At 33.2% G+C, this 23,269-nt stretch overlaps 1 protein-coding gene across 1 annotated transcript; it reads right to left on the bottom strand.

Annotated features, from left to right (window-relative positions):
* Positions 1-13,417: 13,417 nt before the first annotated feature.
* LOC120124511 (ubiquitin carboxyl-terminal hydrolase 8-like) lies at positions 13,418-21,947 on the bottom strand. The gene is made up of 13 exons (XM_039143175.1): positions 21,737-21,947; positions 21,121-21,375; positions 19,830-19,971; positions 19,420-19,479; positions 19,236-19,331; positions 17,893-18,234; positions 17,641-17,781; positions 17,353-17,523; positions 16,580-16,837; positions 16,326-16,474; positions 14,941-15,492; positions 14,048-14,321; positions 13,418-13,886 (listed from the first exon to the last, which is right to left on the bottom strand). The coding sequence occupies exons 1-13, from the start codon at positions 21,841-21,843 to the stop codon at positions 13,773-13,775; spliced, it is 2,661 nt and encodes an 886-aa protein (XP_038999106.1). The 5' UTR covers positions 21,844-21,947; the 3' UTR covers positions 13,418-13,772.
* Positions 21,948-23,269: the final 1,322 nt, after the last annotated feature.

The following is a 23,269-nucleotide window of genomic DNA, read 5'->3' as shown; positions in this document are numbered from 1 at the left end:
TTGCTTCTCTGTCGGTGTTAGTGTCCTCTTTTTTTTGTAGATTTGGTGGCCTTATTTATAGGCCACCACGTACACCATTCAGACCGGTCACAAGAGTGGCCATTGGGTGAGTCACCATAGCTATGGTGGTGACTCACCATAGGCTTCGTCGTGTGGAGGAGCAGCTGGCTTCTTCTGGAATCTATTGGAACTGCCGGGTGAGTTGCAACGTGGAAGGGAGATGATGACAGTGATGGAAGCTGCTGGATGGAGGGGCTACTACAACTAAAAATGTTGATTACACCTGCCCCTCTTTGCTCGTTGTTGTGGAACAGGAATGGAGCAAATATAAAGCACCATTTTTAGCTTGAATTGTTCAAACTTCTAAGCTATAAGTTCTTCTCATTATGAATTTTTCTCTCCCTTCGGACGAGTTCTTCTTATTATAAACTTTTCCACTAGGGAATAATGATATATCTCATTCTATGTTGAAATATAGCAAAAGGTTGAACAAGTTCTTCTCAGTATGAATTTCTTCTTCTTCCTCAGATGAGTTCTTCTCATTATGAACTCCTTGTGGAAATGCTGATCCTCAAAAGAGGTGTTGATTCAACTTCATATGTGATGAATTAAGGCAAGATTGAATAAGTTCTTCTCATTATGAACTTCTTCTTCCTCTTCAGATAAGTTTTTCTCATTATGAACTTCCTTTGAAAATATTGATCCTCAAGTGAGGTTTTTCTTTCATTCAACTCCATAAATGATGAATCAAGCTAAGGTCGAACAAGTTATTCTCATTATGAACTTCTTCTTCCTCTTTAGATGAGTTTTTCTCATTATGAACCCTTCTGGAAATGTTGATGTTGATCTATCTCCTCTTGTGATAAAATCGAGCAAAAGGTTGAACAAATTCTTCTTATTTATGAACTTCTTCTTCCTCTTCAGATGAGTTCTTCTTATTATGAACTTCCTCTGGAAATGTTGGTGATGATCTATCTCCTCTTGGGATATAATCATGCAAAAGGTTGAACAAGTTCTTCTCATTATGAATAGGGATAGCAAAAAAACCCGAACCCGACGAGGAAAACCGAAAATTGAATTAAACGGGTCGAGTTTGGGGATGATAAACGGAGACTAGGAAAACCGTTTATGCTAAATTGGGACGGGGACGAGTTTGGTAATCCCCACCCCGATTACCAGACTCGATACTCGACCCGATAAATATTAAAAATAATTATTATATATATATATATGTAATATTAATAAATTTAAATTAAATTAAAAAATATATATAATATATATATATAATTTAAATATATATACCTGGCCCAATACCTGGCCCGATACCCGTTTAAATAATCGTTTATGCTAAACGGGGATACTCGTTTCCCCGCGATTTTCCCTGATTACCCGATGGGGATCTCCGTTTAAATCCCCGCGGTATTTTTAGCAGGGATGGGTATAGGTTTTTTAAACGGGGACGGGGAAACCAATACCCGACTCGTTGCCATCCCTAATTATGAACTTCTTCTTTTCAGATGAATTCTTCTCATTATGAACTTCCTCTGGAAATGTTGATCTATCGAGTGATGGAAATTTCTGTTTCTAGTGAAACTGTCTCAAGCGAGACAAATTTTGTTTTAAGAAAAACAATCTCAAGTGAGATAAATTATTGTTTCGAGTGAAAATGTCTCAAGCAAAATGTAGTTTGTTTTAAGAAAAACAATCTCAAGTGAGATAAATTATATTTGAAAACATCCTACACTGAAGGTCTTATAGATGGCCTGTAGGACTTATAAATTTAGGAAATAGTTTACTAAGTAAGAAACTTTGGAAATCATTTTCTTACTATTCAACAATTTCATTTTCAGAAAAGATTAAATGAGAAACTTTGGAAATCGTTTTCTCATTTTTCAAAATAACTTGTTGATTGGGTCCATCTATTCTTCAGATGTTTGTGTGATTCCTGCATTTGAGGTTTTGAATTCTACCTTATTCTTGTAAGGTATTTTTCATCATGAATCTTCTTTTTCATACGAAGATCTGGGAAAAAAAACCTTATGTTTGAATGCAATCAAATGTATCAATGTAATGCATTTTCTTTTATGCAATGATGTTCTTATGAATGCATAAATGTTGATGCAATCATTATGTGACTTCAAAATGGTGAACTCTGTCTTCCTTCACTTAATCATTCCTTTACAGGGTTTTCTGCATATATCAGTGTAGCAACTTATGCTATCAAGCTTGTATTCCTGAAGAACCATATGATCAACTTGCATCTTTGTGTCTTCTTTGTTTCATTAAGTCTCAAAAGAAATGTTTCATTTATGGAAGTCTTGTCGTAATCAGAATTATGACCTTGATGCCCTCATTTGTCTTTGATAAAACCGACTTTCTTCATCTAAACTTGCGTAGAGATCCCATAAAGCTTTCATCTTTGAAAAGAGAATCTATCATCTTTGAAGAATGTAGATATATATATGCTAAACTCAGTAGAGATTAATTAGGAGAGCAACATATGTTCTAATTTGACTCTTGAAACACATCACAAGGAAGATTTATCCTAATTCCTTTCATGTCTCCACATCTAATCATATCTCGAACAAGTCAACTTGGACCATATCATGTCGAGATATTTAACAACATCCTATTGTTCAATCTTAGTTGGCTCCACTAGTTTCTTGTTGTTAAAATTTCAGCTACCCTTCTGTGGAAAAAAAATTCATCTCACTTCTAACCTTGGGGTTGAAGAAGAAAAACTTTATCTTGGGTTTACAAATGGAAGCACTATATGATCGCAACATTGGTTCAGCATCATAATAACTGGTTTGTAAAACATTTGATAATACATTCATCATTTCCTGTGGTTTCTGCACAGATATTCGTAAAATATTTGACAATACATTCATCATTTCATGTGGTTTCTGCCCAGATTTCTGGTCAGGGAAGCTCTTTCATAGTGTTCAAAACTTTTGTATGATGTCACAAGACCACTTGAGAATAAAACTCAATGGGAATACAAGTGAGATGTTGATGTATTCCAAAACTTGGTCAAATTCACAAAATATGCTAGTGTTGAATTGAATAAGAGACACTAACTGATATTGATATCATCTCGGGCAAGGGCAAAGTGTGATACCGATCACATTTTCTTCCATAATGATCGTTGTATGAAGTAGAAACATATCAGTTATAGGAGCCATGTACAGAATGAGGTTCATGGAATTCTTGCTGATAAACCAAATAGATGAAAACTCAGCTGTCAATGATAACTTCAGTAACAACGGGAATAAGAGTAACATATATAAGATGAGCCTCTTTCTTCAATGTCATCAAGTAAGCAAAAACTGATCTGAAAATGATTTTGTAGCCTCAACAGCATGATTGAAACTAAATGCCAGATCAAATTTTCACCGTCACACAGAATACAAAATTCAAAGCCGAGATTTTGAGGAACTGAACCCTAGATCGAATGGTCTACATGGGGACCATCTTTATTCATGCAACCGTGATGTATCTTAACAAAGAACACGCTATCATGTGACACATGGTTAAGAAGATTGGGTATTTGAAACCATACTTGTTGAGTAAATATTTGTTCAACACCAGGACCCTAATGCAACTATTTGATGAACGAAATAATTATGCATAGTCAACTCCACTATCACTGTTTCACCATTTTCATTCTTCATTCCTTTTTGTCTTATTGAAAATATTTGGTCAAGTCAATGATCTTAACATATGATGATGTAGGCCTTCTTCATACCTTTCTGTCTCATTGGAAATATTTGCTCAAGTCAATGATCTTTAACACATGATGTTGTGGGCCTTCAGCATGCCCCAACATTTGTTGATATGGACATTCAAAATACATCAACATTCTTGATTCTGATTGAAATGAGCTTTCAGCATGCCCCAATATTTACTGATACAAACGTTCAAAATGCGTTAATATTCCAATTTTTTATTGAAATGGGCTTTCAGTATGCCCCATCATTTACTTCTTGCTAATATGAGCTTTCAAAGATGCCCAAATATTCATACTGATTTGGGCCTTCAAAATGCCCTACATATATCATTTATGTCTGAAAATGGGCCTTCAAAATGACCCAACATTTTACTTTTGATTCATCTCAATGTCTGTTTGACTTGAATATCATGATCCCCACTAGGTCCAATTTTGAAAATGCACTGTTATGGGTACTTGTGGCTTTATTCATGCCCCAAATCTGTTTATCTTGAATGCTCTCATTCTGGGGTCACTAAACAGCAGTGTTGTCAAGTAATTTGAGGAATTCTCTTCATGTTGTCACAAACTTAAGAAATACTCAATCATTCTGACGGGAACGTCTAAGATATGTGCATCTTATGAATGAGGTGATCCTCTTCTGGATATGGAGGGGTCTAGTCGGACATAGCGGTATAAATCGCTTAGTAACCCATTCCAGGCCGACACAGTGGCTTATCATCTTTTGGTTTTAAGAGACATGTTCCCCAGGTATATCAATGTCTTGTCTCTTTTCTTTGGGATCGATGGTGTAGAGGTTGCCTTCTACCGTCTTGGCATACCTTTGAAAGCAAATGTGCAAGAACTAAATGGTGATCGGTTGGAGTAATTGATGAGTAGATTTGGCGGATTCAACCTTGTTGTCGGTGGCATCCCATGTAACAACCTTAATGGAAGAAATGAATATCATAGGGATGGACTCGAGGATTGTTTTTGTTTTTTCTTGCAATGACTGCTACAACGATTGCCTCTTCTGTTGCTCCAAAATATATCCCATTCTTCCCAAAGCATGGAAAGGTTTAGTAGATGGTAAAATTGGTTATCTTTATTTTTGGAATCCTGTAACCAATGTTACCCAATATGAAAGGTCTATAAGTGTAGAATTTGTTCCAATATCTTATTATGTACCTATAAGTTCTCAAATTCAAGTTCAGCAATCTTCTGAAGGACATAATGGATATAATCTTGTCAAGGAAAATGATCAGCATGAAAAAAAAACATCAATGATGTATTAAAACTTAAACCAGTATCATGATAAAACCAGAATGCAGGTGGTGGACTTGTTCATTCCTATAATACACATAATGAGACTTAAGGTTAATCTTTCTTGATGAGTGGCTAATAATATCACAAGAGATCTTTACAAGTTCAATTCTCCAGACTTTTGGACTCTTGGACCACTTGCTTTTAAGAATGTTTCATCATTCTAGCCTTGTTTATTCTTTTTCTACAATAAAGGTAGAATAGACAACAACTTGCTTCAAGAACCTTTCTCATTTGAGACTGTCCTGTTTGAATTTTTTTTCTTCCTTTCCTTATCGTAGAATGAAAGAATTTTGTAAAGTATTGCGCCTTAATTTAGGCTCACAATGGAATCAAATCATAAGACATAAGTTTAATAATATCAAATAAATCAACTATACTTTAAATCAAATAATCATAGTCCTATGGCAAGTGTCAAAATTATTAACTGATTTAAAGTGTAGGTAGATTCTGGTAAAGTAAGGTTTCTCAGGTTGTTCCAACATATATGTCCCTTTGAGCTTTCTCTAACTTGAAGAAATGGTTGTTATATTCATCTCATAGAAATACTTCTTGATTCAAGAATCTTAGGAATGTCTTTGGGATGTGTGGTGCTTCATCAAGAGCTTAAGATCGTCTTTTATGTCGTTGTTGCACCATTCGATATTCGAGCCGCCCTTTCAAGTTTTCAACTCGAATCCTCCTTTGGTTTCAAAACGTTATTTAGAAATTTTACGTCTTGAACCCCCCTTTTATTATTTTTCATATCATGCATTAAAGATTTTAAAAACCAATCTTTGCAAATAAAAATCAATCCTGAGAAGCGGAATGAAATATGAAGATAGTCTCTTTTACATCGAAATCCATGTATAATTTTAGAATGGACTTTTCAGGTACGTAACATAGGCCATGGCTCATGGTTACGAAAGAAAGGGATAAAAAGACCCAAACAAGTGTTTTAGGGTAATTGAACTAAGGATCAATTCATTCTAATGCCTTCAATCTTGCCTTGCTTGACTTGGATATGCTTTGCTACTTGTCATTCTTCTTTTGGTTCCCTCTAGACTGTCAATTTTTGGTTCATTTCCATTTTCTCATATCTTCATCATTTCTCGCTCTTTTTGTTGAATATGAGTCTTTGAACTAATTGCACTTGATCAACCTTGTAGCTTGAGGCTCAATGAGTCACCCATCTTGATTCAATTTTTTTGATGAATGAGTATATGACTTCAATTGCTTTGAGCACCTCCTTTTCTTCTTGTATTTTAGAAATTCTTTCGTTATTCTTGTCTGGATTTAATCTTCAAGTACTTTGTATTTGACCTACCTTGTATTTCAAAACTCTCTTCATTTCATGAATATTTGCCTTCCAATGTGGAGGGTGATCCTTGGTTAAGGTTGAATCAGAAAAAATAATTCAGGCTCAAATGGGGACAACAAATGATATATATATATATTTGAAAGGATAAATGAAACAATGTCGTTTGTCATTTCATACACAGAAGCCTTGTAAAAATAGGTATCTCCAGGGGGATGAATATTTAGGATTAATTTTATTTACATGAAAACAATGTAATTAATGCATGATATAATTATTCAATCTCTTTTTTTTTCTTTTCTTGCTTTGAGCATTCCCCAATCACTCGAAATTTTCTTCAACAAATTAATCCATAATGCCTCATCTCGTCTTTTCTTGCAGGAAGATTCACGGATAATTGAAAGTTTGGTTCTTTTGAGGTCTTTTGGTTTATGATGATTTTGTATTTGGAATGAAAAATGTGTGACTTTTGAAGTCGCGTATATGGTGGAATGTTATAAACCAATCAACTCTGCCCAATAAGGTAAACATTTGGATTTGGTGTCTCAAAAACAGATAGAGACATTACTTCAGAGTCTCAAATAAATGTATGGTCAAGATTTGGTTTTTTGTAAAGATCAAGTAATTGGCGTTGGATGGGATATGGAAAATAATTTTACCACTTGCCAAAGATCTATAATTCTTGAAAAAGAATATTTAATCTACTTGATACTCAAAAATTTCAAGATTAAAATTTAATTTCTTGCTCATAACCATAAAAGCAACAAAAAATTTTATTTATCACAACAAGACAAAGAAATGAACAAAAACATGTTCAAACAAGATGCTGAAAGTAGAAAGTACTACAGTGGTAGATAACAACTTCCACTTGTTATTTTATCTTGCTCTATCATTCCTCGAATATTGGGTGTATATTTGGCCCAGGATTTTCATCCTTATTTTCCCCCCATTTCTTGATCATTTCTTGTGTTAAGACTCCCTTGTCAACGAGCGTCTCTATTTCTTTTAACAATGATCAACAATTCCCTGTTGAATGTCCAGATATCCCCAAGTGAAAATTACAGAAGCTATTTTGATCATGGCAATGGACATAAGGTTTTGGTGATACTTTCACCAATCTTGGTGTAATGTATTGACCTTTAACCAGATAAGGGTATAGATCTGAGATAGATTCTTGAAACACCTTCAAAGTTTTTCTCGATCGAGAGATTTTCACTTTCCTTGATTGTTCTAAACGACTAAATGCTCTTTTGTGATCGAGGGAGTTCTGTTGAACCAGGTCATTTATTTTCATTGCGTTAGATATAATATTAGCATTCATCCTCCCATCCAAACTTGTTACAACAGGATCTTCTAAGGATTTCTCTCCATGGATCATATCATTCATCATGCCCATTAATTTGGTTATATTTTCTTTTGAATCAGCCTGGAACTTTTTTGCTTGATCAGTCATTTCTTTTTGAATCTTGATAAGTTGCTCTTGCAGTTTCTCAATTCTACCAACACTTGGCTAAAATTTCATTCATGGCTCTTATCCTTCTTTAGGAAGACCAAGTTAGCTCCACTTTGATTTCAAAAATTCTGTCGAATTCTCCACGAATTATTCCCACGTTTTCATGATTAAATACATGTAAAATAGTTTGAAACAAAATGTAATTATACAAAGATACAAATGCAAAAATGAAAATGTAAATACAAACGTAAAAATGCAAAAATGCAAATGCAAATACAAAGATGTAGAAATGCAAAAATAAAAATTCAAATTGTGCAATGCAAAAGCAAATATAAAAGTACGAATGCAAAATACAAAGATGTGAAATGCAAATGCATGTATGAAAAGGTGTTACTCAAGAGTGATCATCTTAAAACAGATTTCATTGAACACAAAAGTTTCGGTGCATCAAACAAAACTTTACATATAGGGGACAACTTTCAGTCCTAACTTCAACAAAACTTTACATATATGGGATAACTTTCCCTCTTAACTTCTCTAAAGTCAAGTTAGTTTCCATTCATGCTCAAAAGTTGAGTTATCAGTCTGCTTCAATTCCTTGTAAAGTCAGCTTGGTCTATCAGCTTACGGGTCATATTGCTTGTCTGGGACTGCAACTTCTTCCATGGCATTCTCTTTTTCCTTCATCTTCTGTGTCAATTCTCGGAGTTGCTCATTTTCCCTTGTAAGAGAACCTTTGTGTCCAAGAAGTTCTTGGACAAGTTCTTCATATATGTTGCAGTTCTTTTTCAGTTTGGTGACCCCTATTATCCACTCTTCTGGGGTATTTCCTATGCCAGCATTTTGAAAGGCTTGACTGATCTTTTGGAAATCTCCATGCATGGTTTCTATTTATGTGCTCAATTTCTTGTTTTGATCTTTCAAATAACATGCTTGAGCTTCATAAAAAAATCCTTTATTCTGAGTGCCCCGACTGATACTCTTACCGTATAATGCTTTTGGTATTAATCTAACAGGATCTTTGTGTAATACTTTTGGTATTAATATAACATGATCTTTGTATGCATAACTCTCTTCTATCCTCAGTGTTTCCTCAGGATGTCTTTCCTTGGTTGCGTCATATTTTTCTTGATCATAAAACTTTTTGTCCATTTATGAAAACTTTCCAATTTGATAAACACTCTTTCGAGTCAACACCTTCTGGTTATGCCATGATCATGCAATGCAAACACAAGAAATCAATATAAACAAGTTAGAGCAAAAAAATGTATGAAAAAAAAATGAGAAAAGAAAAAATAAATCCTAACCTCATGCTTTCTAGTTCCATTCTTTGTTTGGAAAAATTAACCTAACTGCATGATTTCTAGTTCACATGTATTTATTCAGAGAAAATCAAATCAAATCAAATCAATTAAAAGATAGAGCTTATTTCTCCTTTGTGTACACCTATAGACAGGGTTTCAGTATTGTCTTAGATCAGGAGAATTTCTAAGGTTTATTATATGCAAGGTTACAGTTCTATGAGTAAAGGTACTCGAATTGTCCTTGTTGGTGCCCCCTTAGACTGCCAAACCCTCAATCCTAGTCCATCACAGACTTAAGCGGACCGAGTTCAATTCGAGAAGACACATTTCCATATGTCTGACACGGAAAATAAATTCTCACGAAGACATAGAGCATATGAGCCCCGAAAGCTACTTGCTAGGTCTGACATGGAGAATACATTCTCACGAAGACGTCTCTTTCACTCCTACTTAAAAGGGAAAGTGCTCAATATAGAGACTATATTTATGCAAATGCAAGTGTCGTGTGTAAGGAAAAATTTTCACAAAAAAATTAATATCTAAAAAAATCAAATATTAATATACAGGAGTAAAAAATAAATTGAAAGAAACAAAAAAGAATCATAAATTAAATAAAATTGGATTCTCAATTTCTAACTTATAGAGACAATATATAATCGACTTAGGTTGACCAGAGTCCCCAGCGGAGTCTCCAAGCTGTCGTAACCGGTTTTTGCCCGGGCATGAATTTTTACTTGGCGAGAAAAATAATGTGGATAAATGAATGGTTTTTATTTAAAAAATGTTTTGGGAGTCGCCATCGACCTTTTGGATTAGGTAGGTCGAATACCTAAAAATCATCTTTTAAAAGAGTTTTTAAGAAAATATCAGTTAAAAGATAAACTAGTCTGCGTTTAACCAAAAATTTATTCTTTTTAATAATAAAAAGAGATTCGTGGTCGGTTATGTTTGGGGAAGGATTAACACCCACACAACGTCCAAAATTGGTCCATGTCGATTATAAATTGTCTCTAATAATAGTATTTAAAAATTTGAATATAAATTTAATTTATGATCTTTTCATATTCAATAGGATAATTATAAGGAAGAAAAATATTTAAAATAATTTTTATGAATTATAAATAAAGTATTTATTTATTTAAAATATTAAAAAATGACATCTAGTTCCTTTAAGACAACCACTTTCTATAATATTAATAAATAAATATTAATAAGAATATAATATTTTTTCTTAAAAATAATAAAAACGAAGTAAATAAATATATTTATGAGCAGGATATTTATTTATTTTTAAAATATCAGAATAGGACGTCTAGTTATTTTAAGACCGCCCTTTCTTAATGTTTAAAAATAAATAAATATTATTATTTAATTAATTTGTGAAATTAATTAAATAATACTTATTAATCTTTCATATATATATATATGACTAAAATTAAATAAATATAAAATGAAGAAAAATATAATAATTTGAATAAAACTAAAATAACTATATATATATATATATTTATTTTTATAAACACAATATTTATTTATTTAAAAATATCTGAATATGACTTCTAGTTAATTTAAGACATGCCTATCTTAATATTTAAAAATAAATATTATTATTTAATTAAATATATTTTATATTCTAAAATAAATAATATTTAAAGTATTAAATTAAACATATTGAAATTAAAAAGATAATAATAAAAATAAATTGCAATTAAATAGTGACTAAAATAAATAAATTAAAACAACATGAATAAAATTTAAAATATTAAAATTACAACTTTAATTCGAAATATTATGAGATTTAGGTACTAATAGTGTAATTTAGCCTTAATTAGTTATTCGGGATTAAAAAATAAACTACTAAAATTACAATGGCTAAATTTGTTGTTTTACCTAAAATATATAAAAGCATATTAGTGACTAAGTTATAAGGACAATAAAATTAAGAGACCGAATTAAAATGCTCGAAAATTGATTTAAGTAACTAAAATGGAATTTACAGAACTCAGAGTGATGGCACGTATGGTTTGACCAAGCGAGAATTTACACGGAGGTCCCTCACTAAAACTACGTCGTTTTGGTGAGGGTATAAATACCCATTATTAAGCCTAAAAGCCTTTTACTTTTCTCATTTCTCCATTTTTTTCTCTCTCTAACAGAGAGATTTTCCCCCCTCTAATCTCTCTCTTAAAGCCTACGCCCGGAGGAAGGCCAATCACCGGCCGACAGTCATCGTCGGCCACCGTGAACGATGGTCGAAATTTGAAAAATCACACAAAATTGCTCTTTTTCCAATCCTAATACCGAATCGGGCCTTTAATCCTCCTAAAAACTCTTATATCACCCTAAATCTAAGAAAAACCGAAGCTTTTACCTCGGTTGGAACAACGTCTCCGACAACGTTTGGACTCTCCTCGGTGGTAAGTCCCTTGGCTTCTTCTCTTTTCTTCCAATTTGTAGTTGTCTGGGATCGTTGGTAGCTTGCTTCTCCGTCGGTGTTGGTGTCCTCTCTTTTTTTTTTGCAGATTTGATGGCCTTATTTATAGGCCACCACGTACGCCATTCGGACCGGTCACAAGAGTGGCCATTCGGTGAGTCACCATAGTTATGGTGGTGACTCACCATAGGCTTCGACGTGTGGAGGAGCAGCTGGCTTCTTTTGGAATCTGCTGGAACTGTCGGGTGAGTTGCAACATGGAAGGGAGATGATGGCAGTGTTGGAAGCTGCTGGATGGAGGGGCTACTGCAGCTAAAAATGGTGATTACACCGTACACTCGATTCGAAGAACATATATCTACTCAAATCCGAAACAACCTAAATTTTTAAAGTATAAATCCTGTCCAACCTGACTCGACATAAAATATAGATATAATTAAAAAATCATAAGAAATGTATTATAATAATTATCTATAAATCTGTATAAAAAAGTTACACTATTAATCTATTACTTTCGAGTGAAATCGAAGGGTTTTCACCTTTTTACCAGAATCCGACCCAACCTAAACGTTTTAAAATCAAATCTAAACTTAATTTTTTCTTCTTATTATTAAATTAAATCAAATCAAATCAAAAACCATAACTTGGACACCCTATTCATCCCGCTTTTATTGGTTGTGGTATTATTATATGAAGCATAAAGTATAAGGGAAAAGTTACGTCGATTGGGTTGTCATGTCTCAAATGGGAAAAAAGGGTTTGTTGCTGCTTCTTTCCATGCAAAGCATGAAGATTGAGAAAATAGAATCTTGATGATGAGTCTTGTCACTTTTCTTTTTCTTTTTTCTCGGTTGCCAAACATCATAAACACTGGTATATTATTATTCATGCATCGTCTTCATTTCTTATATCATCTGATAAACCCTCTTCTCATATCAATCCATCTTAAATCAGTACATACATGTACATGAATTAATTAAACAATTAAATTAATTTCAGATTTATTTTTCTAGAGAAAAGTGAAAGCCATTATGGAAATAAAGTCGAAGGTCATCATCAGTAGCTAGTTTGGGTTTGACTTACTATATGGATCTGGGAATTCAGACATGCAATCATGTCGGATAGCACACCTCACTTTCTTTATTGCTAAAAAGACACGTCATAAAAGTAGAGAAAAAATTCAAAGTTTTATATTAAATTAATGGAATTTTAATATATTTTTATGCAATATTCAAGTTATCTATTATTTTTAAAATATTACGACAACAATAATAATACCAATCGTATTAATATTAAAAAATAAAATTTAAATGTGGCTGTTAAATGATGCCCCTCAGGTCTAAATTTGGTTCAACTCTTTAATGACAAGGTTATATCGACTTTAAGGTAAAACAAAAACAATATTCATATCATATCGATTTTTCTGATGATAGAGGCTGATGTTATTCATTGAATCCATGTGATGAGAATGGAAAGATCAAAGATAGAAAGGGACTTAAACGTCACTGGAAATGGCAATTGGGCTAAAGTGGGTGAGAAAATGAGAACCACGAGGATAGGGACAGGGACCTGACCTGGCTTCACAAGGGATAGTGGTCCTGGACTCATCTAGTGCCATGGGTACTACAACCATCAAGGAAGTTTAGTCACATCTTACACAACTATGGAAATGGTCCACCTTTACATCTAAAACTCGAGTTTAACCCGACCAGTTTACGTAAACATCGAACAAATTTAAGATTCTCTTTAGAGGACTCAGGTTTGAACAATTGTGTCCGCATGATATGTGCATTGTTAATAAACTACGAAAAATTATAAACATACTATATTGTAATCACAGAGAATAATATTAAAAAAAAAAGATTCATATGACATCAAATTCAAGGCTTCTTCAAGCTATCAATCAATCATTTTACATTAATAACAATTAACAAAAGCTACACTTTCATGGGTTAAAAAATAAAAATAATAAGGATAAACTCTTCATTTCACAAATGATTATAGGTATAAAAGAAACAAAAATTCCCCTTCCCCTTCTTCAAACACTCTCACCTCTCATTTCTTGCTTGCTACTATGGTACAGTCATCAATGGCATCAACTTATAATTCCCCCTTCCTTTGTAATACTAAAAACTATCAACTTAGGCCAAAGATGAAAGTAGAATGCTTACTCTTTTGATATATTGATATATCCACCGATGAAGAATTCTCACTTTAAAAGGTTACATCGGTAAACAATGGTCCGGATGTTTTCAGTCTACGACTCTTCTGTAGAAGAGAAGATAAGCAGCGGATGTCTTGATCTTCTCTGGGCCAATGGGATAAACATGGCTATCATCGAACTCGTACCATTGTCCACCCCCATGCTACATAAGAAAAACAAAATTTAGAGTTCTTCTAGCTGTGCCACCATGCAATTGTGATAAAATATTATTATTATTTTTAATTTAGAAGGTCAATAAAAACCTCTGTGTTGTTAGTTTTTCTATGGAAACAAAAACTAAATCATGGTTAGGTCATCACTTACATGGACAAATGCAGTATAATGACCACCTCCCATGCTTCCATAGTGGTTACTAACCGCATAAAGCATGTAACGGTTCGATAACTCGTCATTACTAGAGCCGATATAATTGGACAAATCAAGATTGTCAATGGGGAAGTCAACAAATGTATCCAGCTTGTTTTTCAAGAATCGATTATACGAGAATCTTTTTAAATGAATAACCAGAATCTCAGGCAGTCTCCAAAGATCCAACTTTTTACTCGCTTGACGGTGCTCTTTGCAGCCTGGACAGTACCTAAAATAATATTAAACAAAATCGGGCATTAGATAGACAATAACAAGCAAAAGGACGTGGAAGAGAAGTTCGGTGACAGAAAATTACGCGCGTGTTTGTCGGGGGGTTGTGAACATACATCCATATATACGGGCGTGTGGTGTGTAATAGGCTACTGTTCCAAGTACCCTTATAAACAACTTAATTGAGGATGTTTGGAGGGATTAGTGATGAATCTAGAAGCAAATATACACGAAAAATTATAATTATAATTATAATTATCTCTCACGCATGATAAACTACCCGACAAACTTTTTTTCTTCTTTTAATTTGCAAAGAAATGCAGCAAATTAGAGCCAAATCAAGGGACTTCTTAATAAACGGAATAGTAAGGATGAGCTATTAGTTCATAAAGGGCATGGCATTTTCAAATAAGAAAAATCTGCGGACAACGTTTTCTATCACAAGGGAAAGCAAAGCAAAGGAAACAATGCAAGTATCAAAGTAATCTGCAAAATAAAATTCAATTTGCTGATAAAAGTTAATCCTCCGAAATAACAAACACAATTTCTTTTTCTTTTTTTAAGATTCAAAACATTTCTCAAGTAAAGTTGTAAGAGAGAAAAATGTAAACACTAACCACATGTCTTCAGGTCCAAGCGGCTCCTCCATCAGGAATGCTTGAAGACATTTATAAAGAGAAACAGATTCTTGAGGTTTCTTAGTGAAAAAGCAGGACTTAAAGATCTGCGGTAAAGTGCTAATAAGCTGTGCATCGTACTTTTTAACATATTTTTCTGGCCAGGATGCGAGTACATGTAATCTCCTGGACATTCCATCAGCTGGTATCGCTTCACCCAAAAGTATCTCAGATTCCTTGACTATTCCCTTTCCGTCTGTTAAGTAAAATCGTAACTCAGCCTCTAAAGGGCCATTTGCATCAGGGGGCTTTTCAAATCCATTTGAAACTCGAGATGATTCATCGTGCTCTTTTGGAGAAACGTCCTCAACTGCCGTGCTCTCAGAGATATCACGGCCATCTACGACTTCTTCAGTCTGTGTCTGAAATGAATTTAGTAGTTTCAGATATAGACAATGGATGTCAGATCCAGTAACAACATTATAAAGCCTTGCTACAAGAGGAATTCCTAATGTCTTCCAATTTGAAGTCAGTTTCCCAAGGATGCACTGCCTGAAAATATGAAATGATAAAAACCTTAGGTTATAGATACAGCTATCAAAAGTAACTGATATTTGCAAGACAAACCCAGAGTATTTGTCATGCAGATGTAGGTGAGTGGACAACAAAGATAATTTTTTCGAGTCAAGAAGAAAACAAACAAGAAACAGGAAAAACGGTAAAGTTCATGAGCATTTTATATCTTTAGAAGGTAAAACACCATGTGACGGCCTTTAACGATCAAGTAAATCTACCATCTTTCTTTCCTAAGTAATGTTGATAGGTAAACTACAACTTACAAAATACTTTATATCACATACACATCATCACTTGCACTATACACACACGCATACGTCACTTTCTGCTATTAAATTCAAGTTTGGATTGTGTATGACTTGAACTGCCTTACCCATAGGACCCATAAAGTAATCTTGAAATGCATGTCCATATGAAGCAAACAAGGTCTAGATGAAATGAATCATTTTTATCAAATCCACAACCAACCATCAGTAAATAAACTTTATAAATCCATTAAACTTGATACAACCGCAAGGAGATGCAATAATTCCAAGTGGCCATCCAAAGATGCAACTATAGGATACTTGACTGACATATTTCCTTAACAACCACTCATAAATACAAAAAATAGACTAGGACTAGAAAAAATTGGTAGTTATGTATACTCCAAATTTCTTATTTTCAATTTACATGACCTCAAAAAATATTCTTTCAATAAGAAGTAAAACAGGAGATGCAAACATATGAAAATCAAATATAAATCATGAAGAGGGTGGGAATGGGATGCCGAGAACTGAAACAGTCAAGCTAGGAACTAAACAACTTACTCTTCCATCTGTTGATGTGTAAACACAACTAAAGGAGTTTTCTCGATGTCTTTATTTAACTGATAAGCAACCAATGTGTCATCATCTCTAATCAATGACAAAGAATCGGCAAGCTCTTCAAGAAAACGAATAATTCGGTGGTTGTATATCTGCAATATAAGTTAATGCTTACATATTTATTGAATATTTATAAGCATTAAAACAACATAGTAATTAATCCAACAGATGCAGATGCTGCATAGAATGCAATAAACCTCTGCCACGAGGAGGGTCTCATCAGCCCTTAAAGAACATGCAACACTTAGAGCCTGGATAAGATCTTCAAATTTCCCACTCTTCGGTACAGTAACTGTAAATGGAGATGGTGGAAAGGTTCCATCGGTGCTGATGACAGTTACAGTCATTGTACGCAATGTTGTTGATGGTAGAGGTAGTGAAAGGTACATGAATGGATCAAATGTTACAGAGACCTTTCTGCATTCTGGACAAATTAAAGTTGATTTAAACTGACCCTGCAATGAATAAAGTGGAATAAAAAACTTGTCAACAAATACATGCAAACACCACGTACTTCTATGATAAAATACAAACTAGATCCAACTTGCCTGATGCATTTGATTAACTAAACAAAATCAACTATGCTATAAATCAATAATTGAATAATTCATTCAATCTACAAGTCATGTTACAATCATTCTAGAAGAACACATTAGAACAAAAATGAATATCGAATCTTCCAAAAATGGGTGCTAAACTATCCCTACCGCCATGTCACTCTTGCTTGAAAACAAAAGGAATTTGATGCTATCCATTATTTTCTTTTTTCGGTTCTAAAGCTAACTACTACTATTACATGTCAATTCTTTTCCTCATAACCAATATCTTTAGGAGTTCAAGTGTTCAACAAAACGAAAATTACATAGAGACCAAGAGAAAATGAAACTGATTGCTGTAAGAACCATACAAATCAAATTAAACTTTCAATGTGTACTTGGAACAAAGTCATATCATGGGGAAAAAAATTTACCTGGCACACATCAACAATGATAGAATCATTGCGAGCAAGGTGATTTTGCCAATATTCATCAGCTACTTCCTCATCTTTTCGACCCTCACTATCCTTCACTTCAACATAAGGCTTACTTTTAACACGATTGAGATCCTCATGAAGTCCATCCAACAAAAATGCAAGAAGTTCCTAAGATAAAAGGCACATCAAATTAAAAAAGAAAACCATGGAATTTGATAATATTACAATGACCCACAAAAGGAAAAACAAAACTCAACTATTGCGATCAAGAAAATGTTCACCGACTTGAGAATCATGCTGATTGAAGCCACTGAACTGAGGAGCAAATCGAGCCAGTTTTGACTTAAATGTTCTTGGTGGCACCGGAATTGCTCCAGGGGCCCATAATTTCCTCAATAGATCCCCAAAGGCTGAAGCAATCTCACCCTGAAAATTTTCCATGCTTTAGTTCAAACTTCAAACATCATACTATTCTGAAACCTATGAAAAAATATAATCAAACATAAAAGGAAAAGAATTGAAGTAAATATAACTTACATTCATTCCCAGTGGATTGTCAGGATTTATTTCTCTAGTATAATCTCCAAGAAAATAGTCAACCACCTTTGGTGTATGAGCCAAGCACTGAATGGCACTGTTCATGAAACAAGTGTTTCCAAGATTTTGTAATCCAGTCAGTCCCAAAGAACCAGCTTCTCCGGATTTTCCACAGATTATTGAAGTGCCAGTACCAACAAAATTGGAGTTTGAATTGCCACTTAACAAAACTGGAGCACCAGAAGAGCAATTTGAAGGATGTTGTCCTAACATTTTGTCTTTTCTCCCTTCTCTACATTTCATGGAATCTGACAACCCATAGACTTGCAACTCCAGGAGAATCTACAGAAACAAAAGTAACCAAACATTATTGGCATACATTAAAACTAAAAAAATGATGTGTAAGAAAGTAATTTTTATGATATTCCAATTAAGATCAAGAAGACAGAAGTAAGAGAGCAGAATATTAACAAGAAGAGGAAAAACAATTTGCCCCCTTGCTTCAAAATTGGTTCGCACTCTGCACAGTTCTTCCTAATCACAGCTGGCATTTTCTTAAGATTCATTCTATTGTCTTAAATTTTGAGTTGAAGTAAAAGTACCTCATGTATATAAAATTTCCTTTTGAGGTTACATAAGATGATTTACTGCCACAGAATTTCTCTTGATGGGCTCAAATTTGATGCAACATGATTTCTAGAAATTCTAGCATAATAAAGAAATCAAAGAAAAAAATAACCATATATAGTAGAAATAGTTAATGCATGACAAAAGGTTAAAATTGCATCATAAAAAAATCAGTCACTGAGAAAACGGAAGCAGAACAAATGGTAGAGCTAGAATACCCTCGTAAGTGTAAAGAAACACAGAACTCTCCTAAAGGAAACTCAAATGCAAAGGATGTCTCAAAAATTATTATCAATCTTGTGTAATTTAAGCATCTCAATGAAGAATTCTTGCAATATTGTTTATTGAATATGTCCCATACGATGGAAACCAAACGGTTCAGTTGAACCTGGGAGCATAAAACATATATTGGAAATCAACATTTGGAATTTGTTCTATTTGTAACAATCATACGGAAAGTGAATTCCATCAAAATAGCATACTGAAGTATAGCTACAGGAGACCCGAAAATAGTGTATTCAGTAAAGATTCTATATGATTGAGTTGTTATTTTATGCCAATTTATGAAGTTCTTTAAACAAGGCATGCAGAGAAGCACAATAGTTAAAAAAACTGGTTTTAAAAAAACTAAGGAGCGCATCTTGGAGGGAGAGTGGATAGAATCAAACAAATAAGTAGGTGCAAACCAGTATAACATTTAAAACAATACCTCTTACCTCCTGATCTGATCGGCGTTGAGAATCTTTGAGAAATCCATCTCTTTCATTCATAAAATATAGAGCTGTCTGCCCAGAAAAATCCCAAATGCGAAACTGTGGAACAGAGTAGCATAGATATCAATCTCATTGAAAAAGCAAATAAAAGGGGAAAAAGATCCTCCGTAATGATAAGGAAAATTACCGGCTCAGAATCTATACTAAAGATTTTGCATGCTCTTCTGAATAGTTCCACTGCATTGTCCTGTAAAAAGTGAAACATAAAGTGGGTACACAGAACCAAGGACATCTGATAACATGGACGAGGGGCGAGGGCTAATGATTCAGAAATGTAAGAACTTGTTCTATGGAACTAATTATTTTTTAAATAATGTTTTTTATAACAAACAGGAACGAAAAAATTAAGCACCTCTCCAGAGTGAAAAATGATCAGACCTTTAATGATATGCAGTCAACCTCGATTGAAATTTTACAGATAACATATGGATTGGTGGAAACATTAAACCTAGAAATTAGATATTATAGAATCTTTGGATAGCCTAATGTGACACATATTCACAGACCAAAATGGGAAAATGGGTTAAATGAACTTACCTTTTTGCTAATTTTTACTCCCAATGAATTTGTTTCTTGTGGAATAGAAAGTCTTAGCTTCAACGGATACACATCTGCCATGTCATCTTCAGCAGCTGAAAAGCTTTTACCACCTTTTGCTGCAATCTTAGTATCACTATGCCTACATGAAACGGCAAATGGTATAATTTGAGAGATACTAAAAAGCTCTTTTTAGTTTCTAAGGGCCACATAGAATTTGATTCTTCAAACCCCCGAATAGAAAACCGGGCAAGATATTTTAGTAACTCAAACAAACACTGCTTTTCATTCTAAAGTTCATACAATCATTGGCAAATACCAGGTGTATAGAAAGCAAAGCAGATACAGAAGAATAAGCTATGTAAATATCGCCAAACCAAAGGAACCAAAAAAAAGGAAATGATGCATAAAAGATGATTATAAACGGTCAATCTTTTTGGATCACTAAAACTTTTAAGAATAAAATTGACTGTGCATTTGTTGCAACTGGATTAAACAAACCATTCATAATAAACGAGGTCATACTCTTATAAACTAAGATTAACAAGTTTGATTTTGCTAAAATGAAGGGCAATCTTAAAACCTATCAGGAATGCGCACATTTACAGTTTTCAGCAGAAATAAACTTTTCATTAACATTTCAGCCCATTATAGTAGGCTCCCTAATTCATGTAGTGTGTATTGAACAGAAAAAAATTCAGAAAGCATGTCGTAAGATAAATTCATTTTAAAAGGCCACAAATAGGGCCATTCAATTTAAAGAAAGCACGAATTGTAGTAAAGAATATATCATGGTTTGGTGCAAGAATCTCAAAGTAGGGTAATCCCCCATGTTGAGAATTGTCAGCCTAGTTTTTCATAGACCTATTCTGCTGTTATTTTCAGGAGAATCGGAGACATCCCAATGATTCAAATAGGAATCAAATAGTTCACTTAATGCAGAAACTATACTTAACAGAGAAATTAAGGATCTTTTATAAGGTAGGCTTGGATCCAAAACTATAATATACTAAAATTATCGCTTTCCAGTTTCCAATAATGCAAACAACTGGAGCAAAATCAAACTTCACATTGATTCACTTGTCTCATAAAAGTTTGACTCTTCCTCTTTACTCCTACCAATCCAATTAACATCCATTGCATAAACTCTTGAATGCAGTTAGGCCACGGCATAAAATCAAAAGGCATTGAAAGAACAGCGGATAATTTAACTACCTATTCAAACTATTTAACACTGATGGCAACAGTGTCTGATTAGATGACACAGAAAACCCACTCTTAAAACACTCACCATTTAAGAGCTTGCAACCACATATCACCAGGAACTAATGCATAGTCCCTTCCTGAAACCCCAACCTCTCCATTTTCAGCATTGTGCAAAGAATCCTCCTCCTCCTTCCTTAAATTGAAAGCAAGATCTGAATTGAATATGTTGTTGATCAACTTCATGGGACCGGCATACGAGCTTCCCGGGTTTGCCGTATACAAAATCCCCCTCTTCAAATCAGATTCGCCTGAAGATGAATCCTGTGCATCTTTCCACCACCTTTAAGAGAAAAGTGAAAAATGAATCAACTCCTTGAACCAAATCTTAAAATACAAAACACTAAAAATTTCAAAAGTTGGATACCTCACTTAAAACAGTTTGTAGAAAGAAATCCAAGCAAATGCTTATAAAATTCCAACAAAAATCCAATTGAATAAAAAACATCACCTTTTTGGTTACTAAGAAAGTAACCCATCAAATAAATGCATGTAAAGTAAATGTTCATTAAGATTCCAAATCACGTTACCAGAGATTGACTACTCCATTAATAATAACCCAAAACTCAACAAAAGAAAACCCTTTTTTCCCTTCATGGGTTATTTTCAGATTCAAGAAATGTTTTGTAAGAAAGGAAACTGACCTGAAGGGCACAAAGTAAACTCGCTGTTCATCGTTGCAGGCGCCCTCGTTGTTGTCTGAGTCGACCCGAAGAGTGGAATCGGAGGAATCCTCGGAAAGAAGATCCATCGCTTTCAAAAAGAGAAAAGAAAGGAAGAAAGAAAGAGATTTAAAAATGAATAGAGGAAATGCTATTCATTATTATTATTATTGTTTTTCTCTATGTATTTTGAGGGAACGGAGGGGGGGTAAAAGAATGGCGGATTTTGCAAAAAAAAAAACAAGGGAGGAAGCAAACAAAACAACTGGAGTTTCTTTTTTTTTCCTTTTTCTGGCGAAGAGGACTAAACTAGGAGGGAGAATCATATATTTTCGGGTTTATTTATTTATTTTCCCAGAATTTTTGGATTGATGTCAGAGAATAAAAATTTTCGGACCAAGTGAAAGACAAATCTGATTGGAGATGGAATGAACTGTTTATAAATTTTTATTTAACTATTAAATATTTTTTTAATTAAATTTAATTGTAAGATTTTACTTTTTAAAAAGTTTTTATATTTTTAAATATTTTTTGTAATTAATTCGACTCAATTAATCATCCAGATACATATAATTTTCATAAAATTTGAATCTATTAATTTAAATTAAAAATTAACTTTATTTTTTATTTAATTAAATTTAAATATTATTATTATTTATATTTAAATCTAATTAATTAAATTATACATACGTGACTGATAGATACTTTCCTTTAATGTTACTGTTCTAATGAAAATAACTCCACCCATATTTATCTATTTAAAGACTTAGTTGAATAATTTTATTATTATTATTATTTAAATTATAATAATTTTAAAGTATCATACCATTGAAACATCATCTTTTATTTCATATTTTTTTATTAATACGATGTAACTACAATATAATATATGTTCGAAAATAACTCTCAATTATTTAATAATAAATGCTCATTCCCTTAACATTTTGATCCTTTAATTCATGCTCCTTTATTTCATGCATAAAAATATTAAACACAACACTTTGCATTAAAACTGAGTTAATTCTTACTTTTTAAATGTTACTTCAAGTTAAACTCATCAAATAGTTTCGGTGATTAAAATATATGTTAGTATTTTTAAAATTTCTGAATTTAAACAGTTATATTTATAAGAGGTAAAACATTACCTTTAGTCAACCTATTAAAAAATGTTATCTAAAGTAATAAACAAGGTTATCGTATGTTACTCCAAAGTAGAATACCATAGAATCGTAGTAATAAGCTGACAATGTTCACTTAGGCCCCTTTGCTAATGTTAAAAAGTTCGTTTTAACATTAAAATTAATGTTAAATTGAAAAAAATTGAAAAAAAAAACTATAGAAACGGTGGTTTCAAACTAACAGCATAAATTATAATTTATAGTCTTTTCATTCCAACTTTGCGGTCAGAAGCAAATTTATATTTTTACTATTACTAATGTATGAATTTCACTCAATTATATATTTATATTTTATTTTAATAATTTAATACAAACGTCCTTAAGAAATAATTTATTA

The sequence above is a fragment of the Hibiscus syriacus genome, unplaced genomic scaffold (genome assembly GCF_006381635.1).
Source record: "Hibiscus syriacus cultivar Baekdansim isolate YM2019G1 unplaced genomic scaffold, ASM638163v2 tig00110418_pilon, whole genome shotgun sequence".
Classification (NCBI taxonomy): Eukaryota; Viridiplantae; Streptophyta; class Magnoliopsida; order Malvales; family Malvaceae; genus Hibiscus; species Hibiscus syriacus.
The sequence above is the reverse complement of the archived record's forward strand: the minus strand, read 5'-3'. Positions and strand labels throughout refer to the sequence as shown.

Bases quoted from the DNA above. Each gene is read 5' to 3' on its own strand.
- LOC120124511 (XM_039143175.1), bottom strand. From the start codon at position 21,843: ATGGATCTTCTTTCCGAGGATTCCTCCGATTCCACTCTTCGGGTCGAC. The intron at 21,376-21,736 runs GTCAGTTTCCTT...TTTCTCTTAAAG, and splicing joins GTTTACTTTGTGCCCTTCAG to GTGGTGGAAAGATGCACAGG. The intron at 17,782-17,892 runs GTAAGTTATATT...GAAAATTTTCAG, and splicing joins ACAATCCACTGGGAATGAAT to GGTGAGATTGCTTCAGCCTT.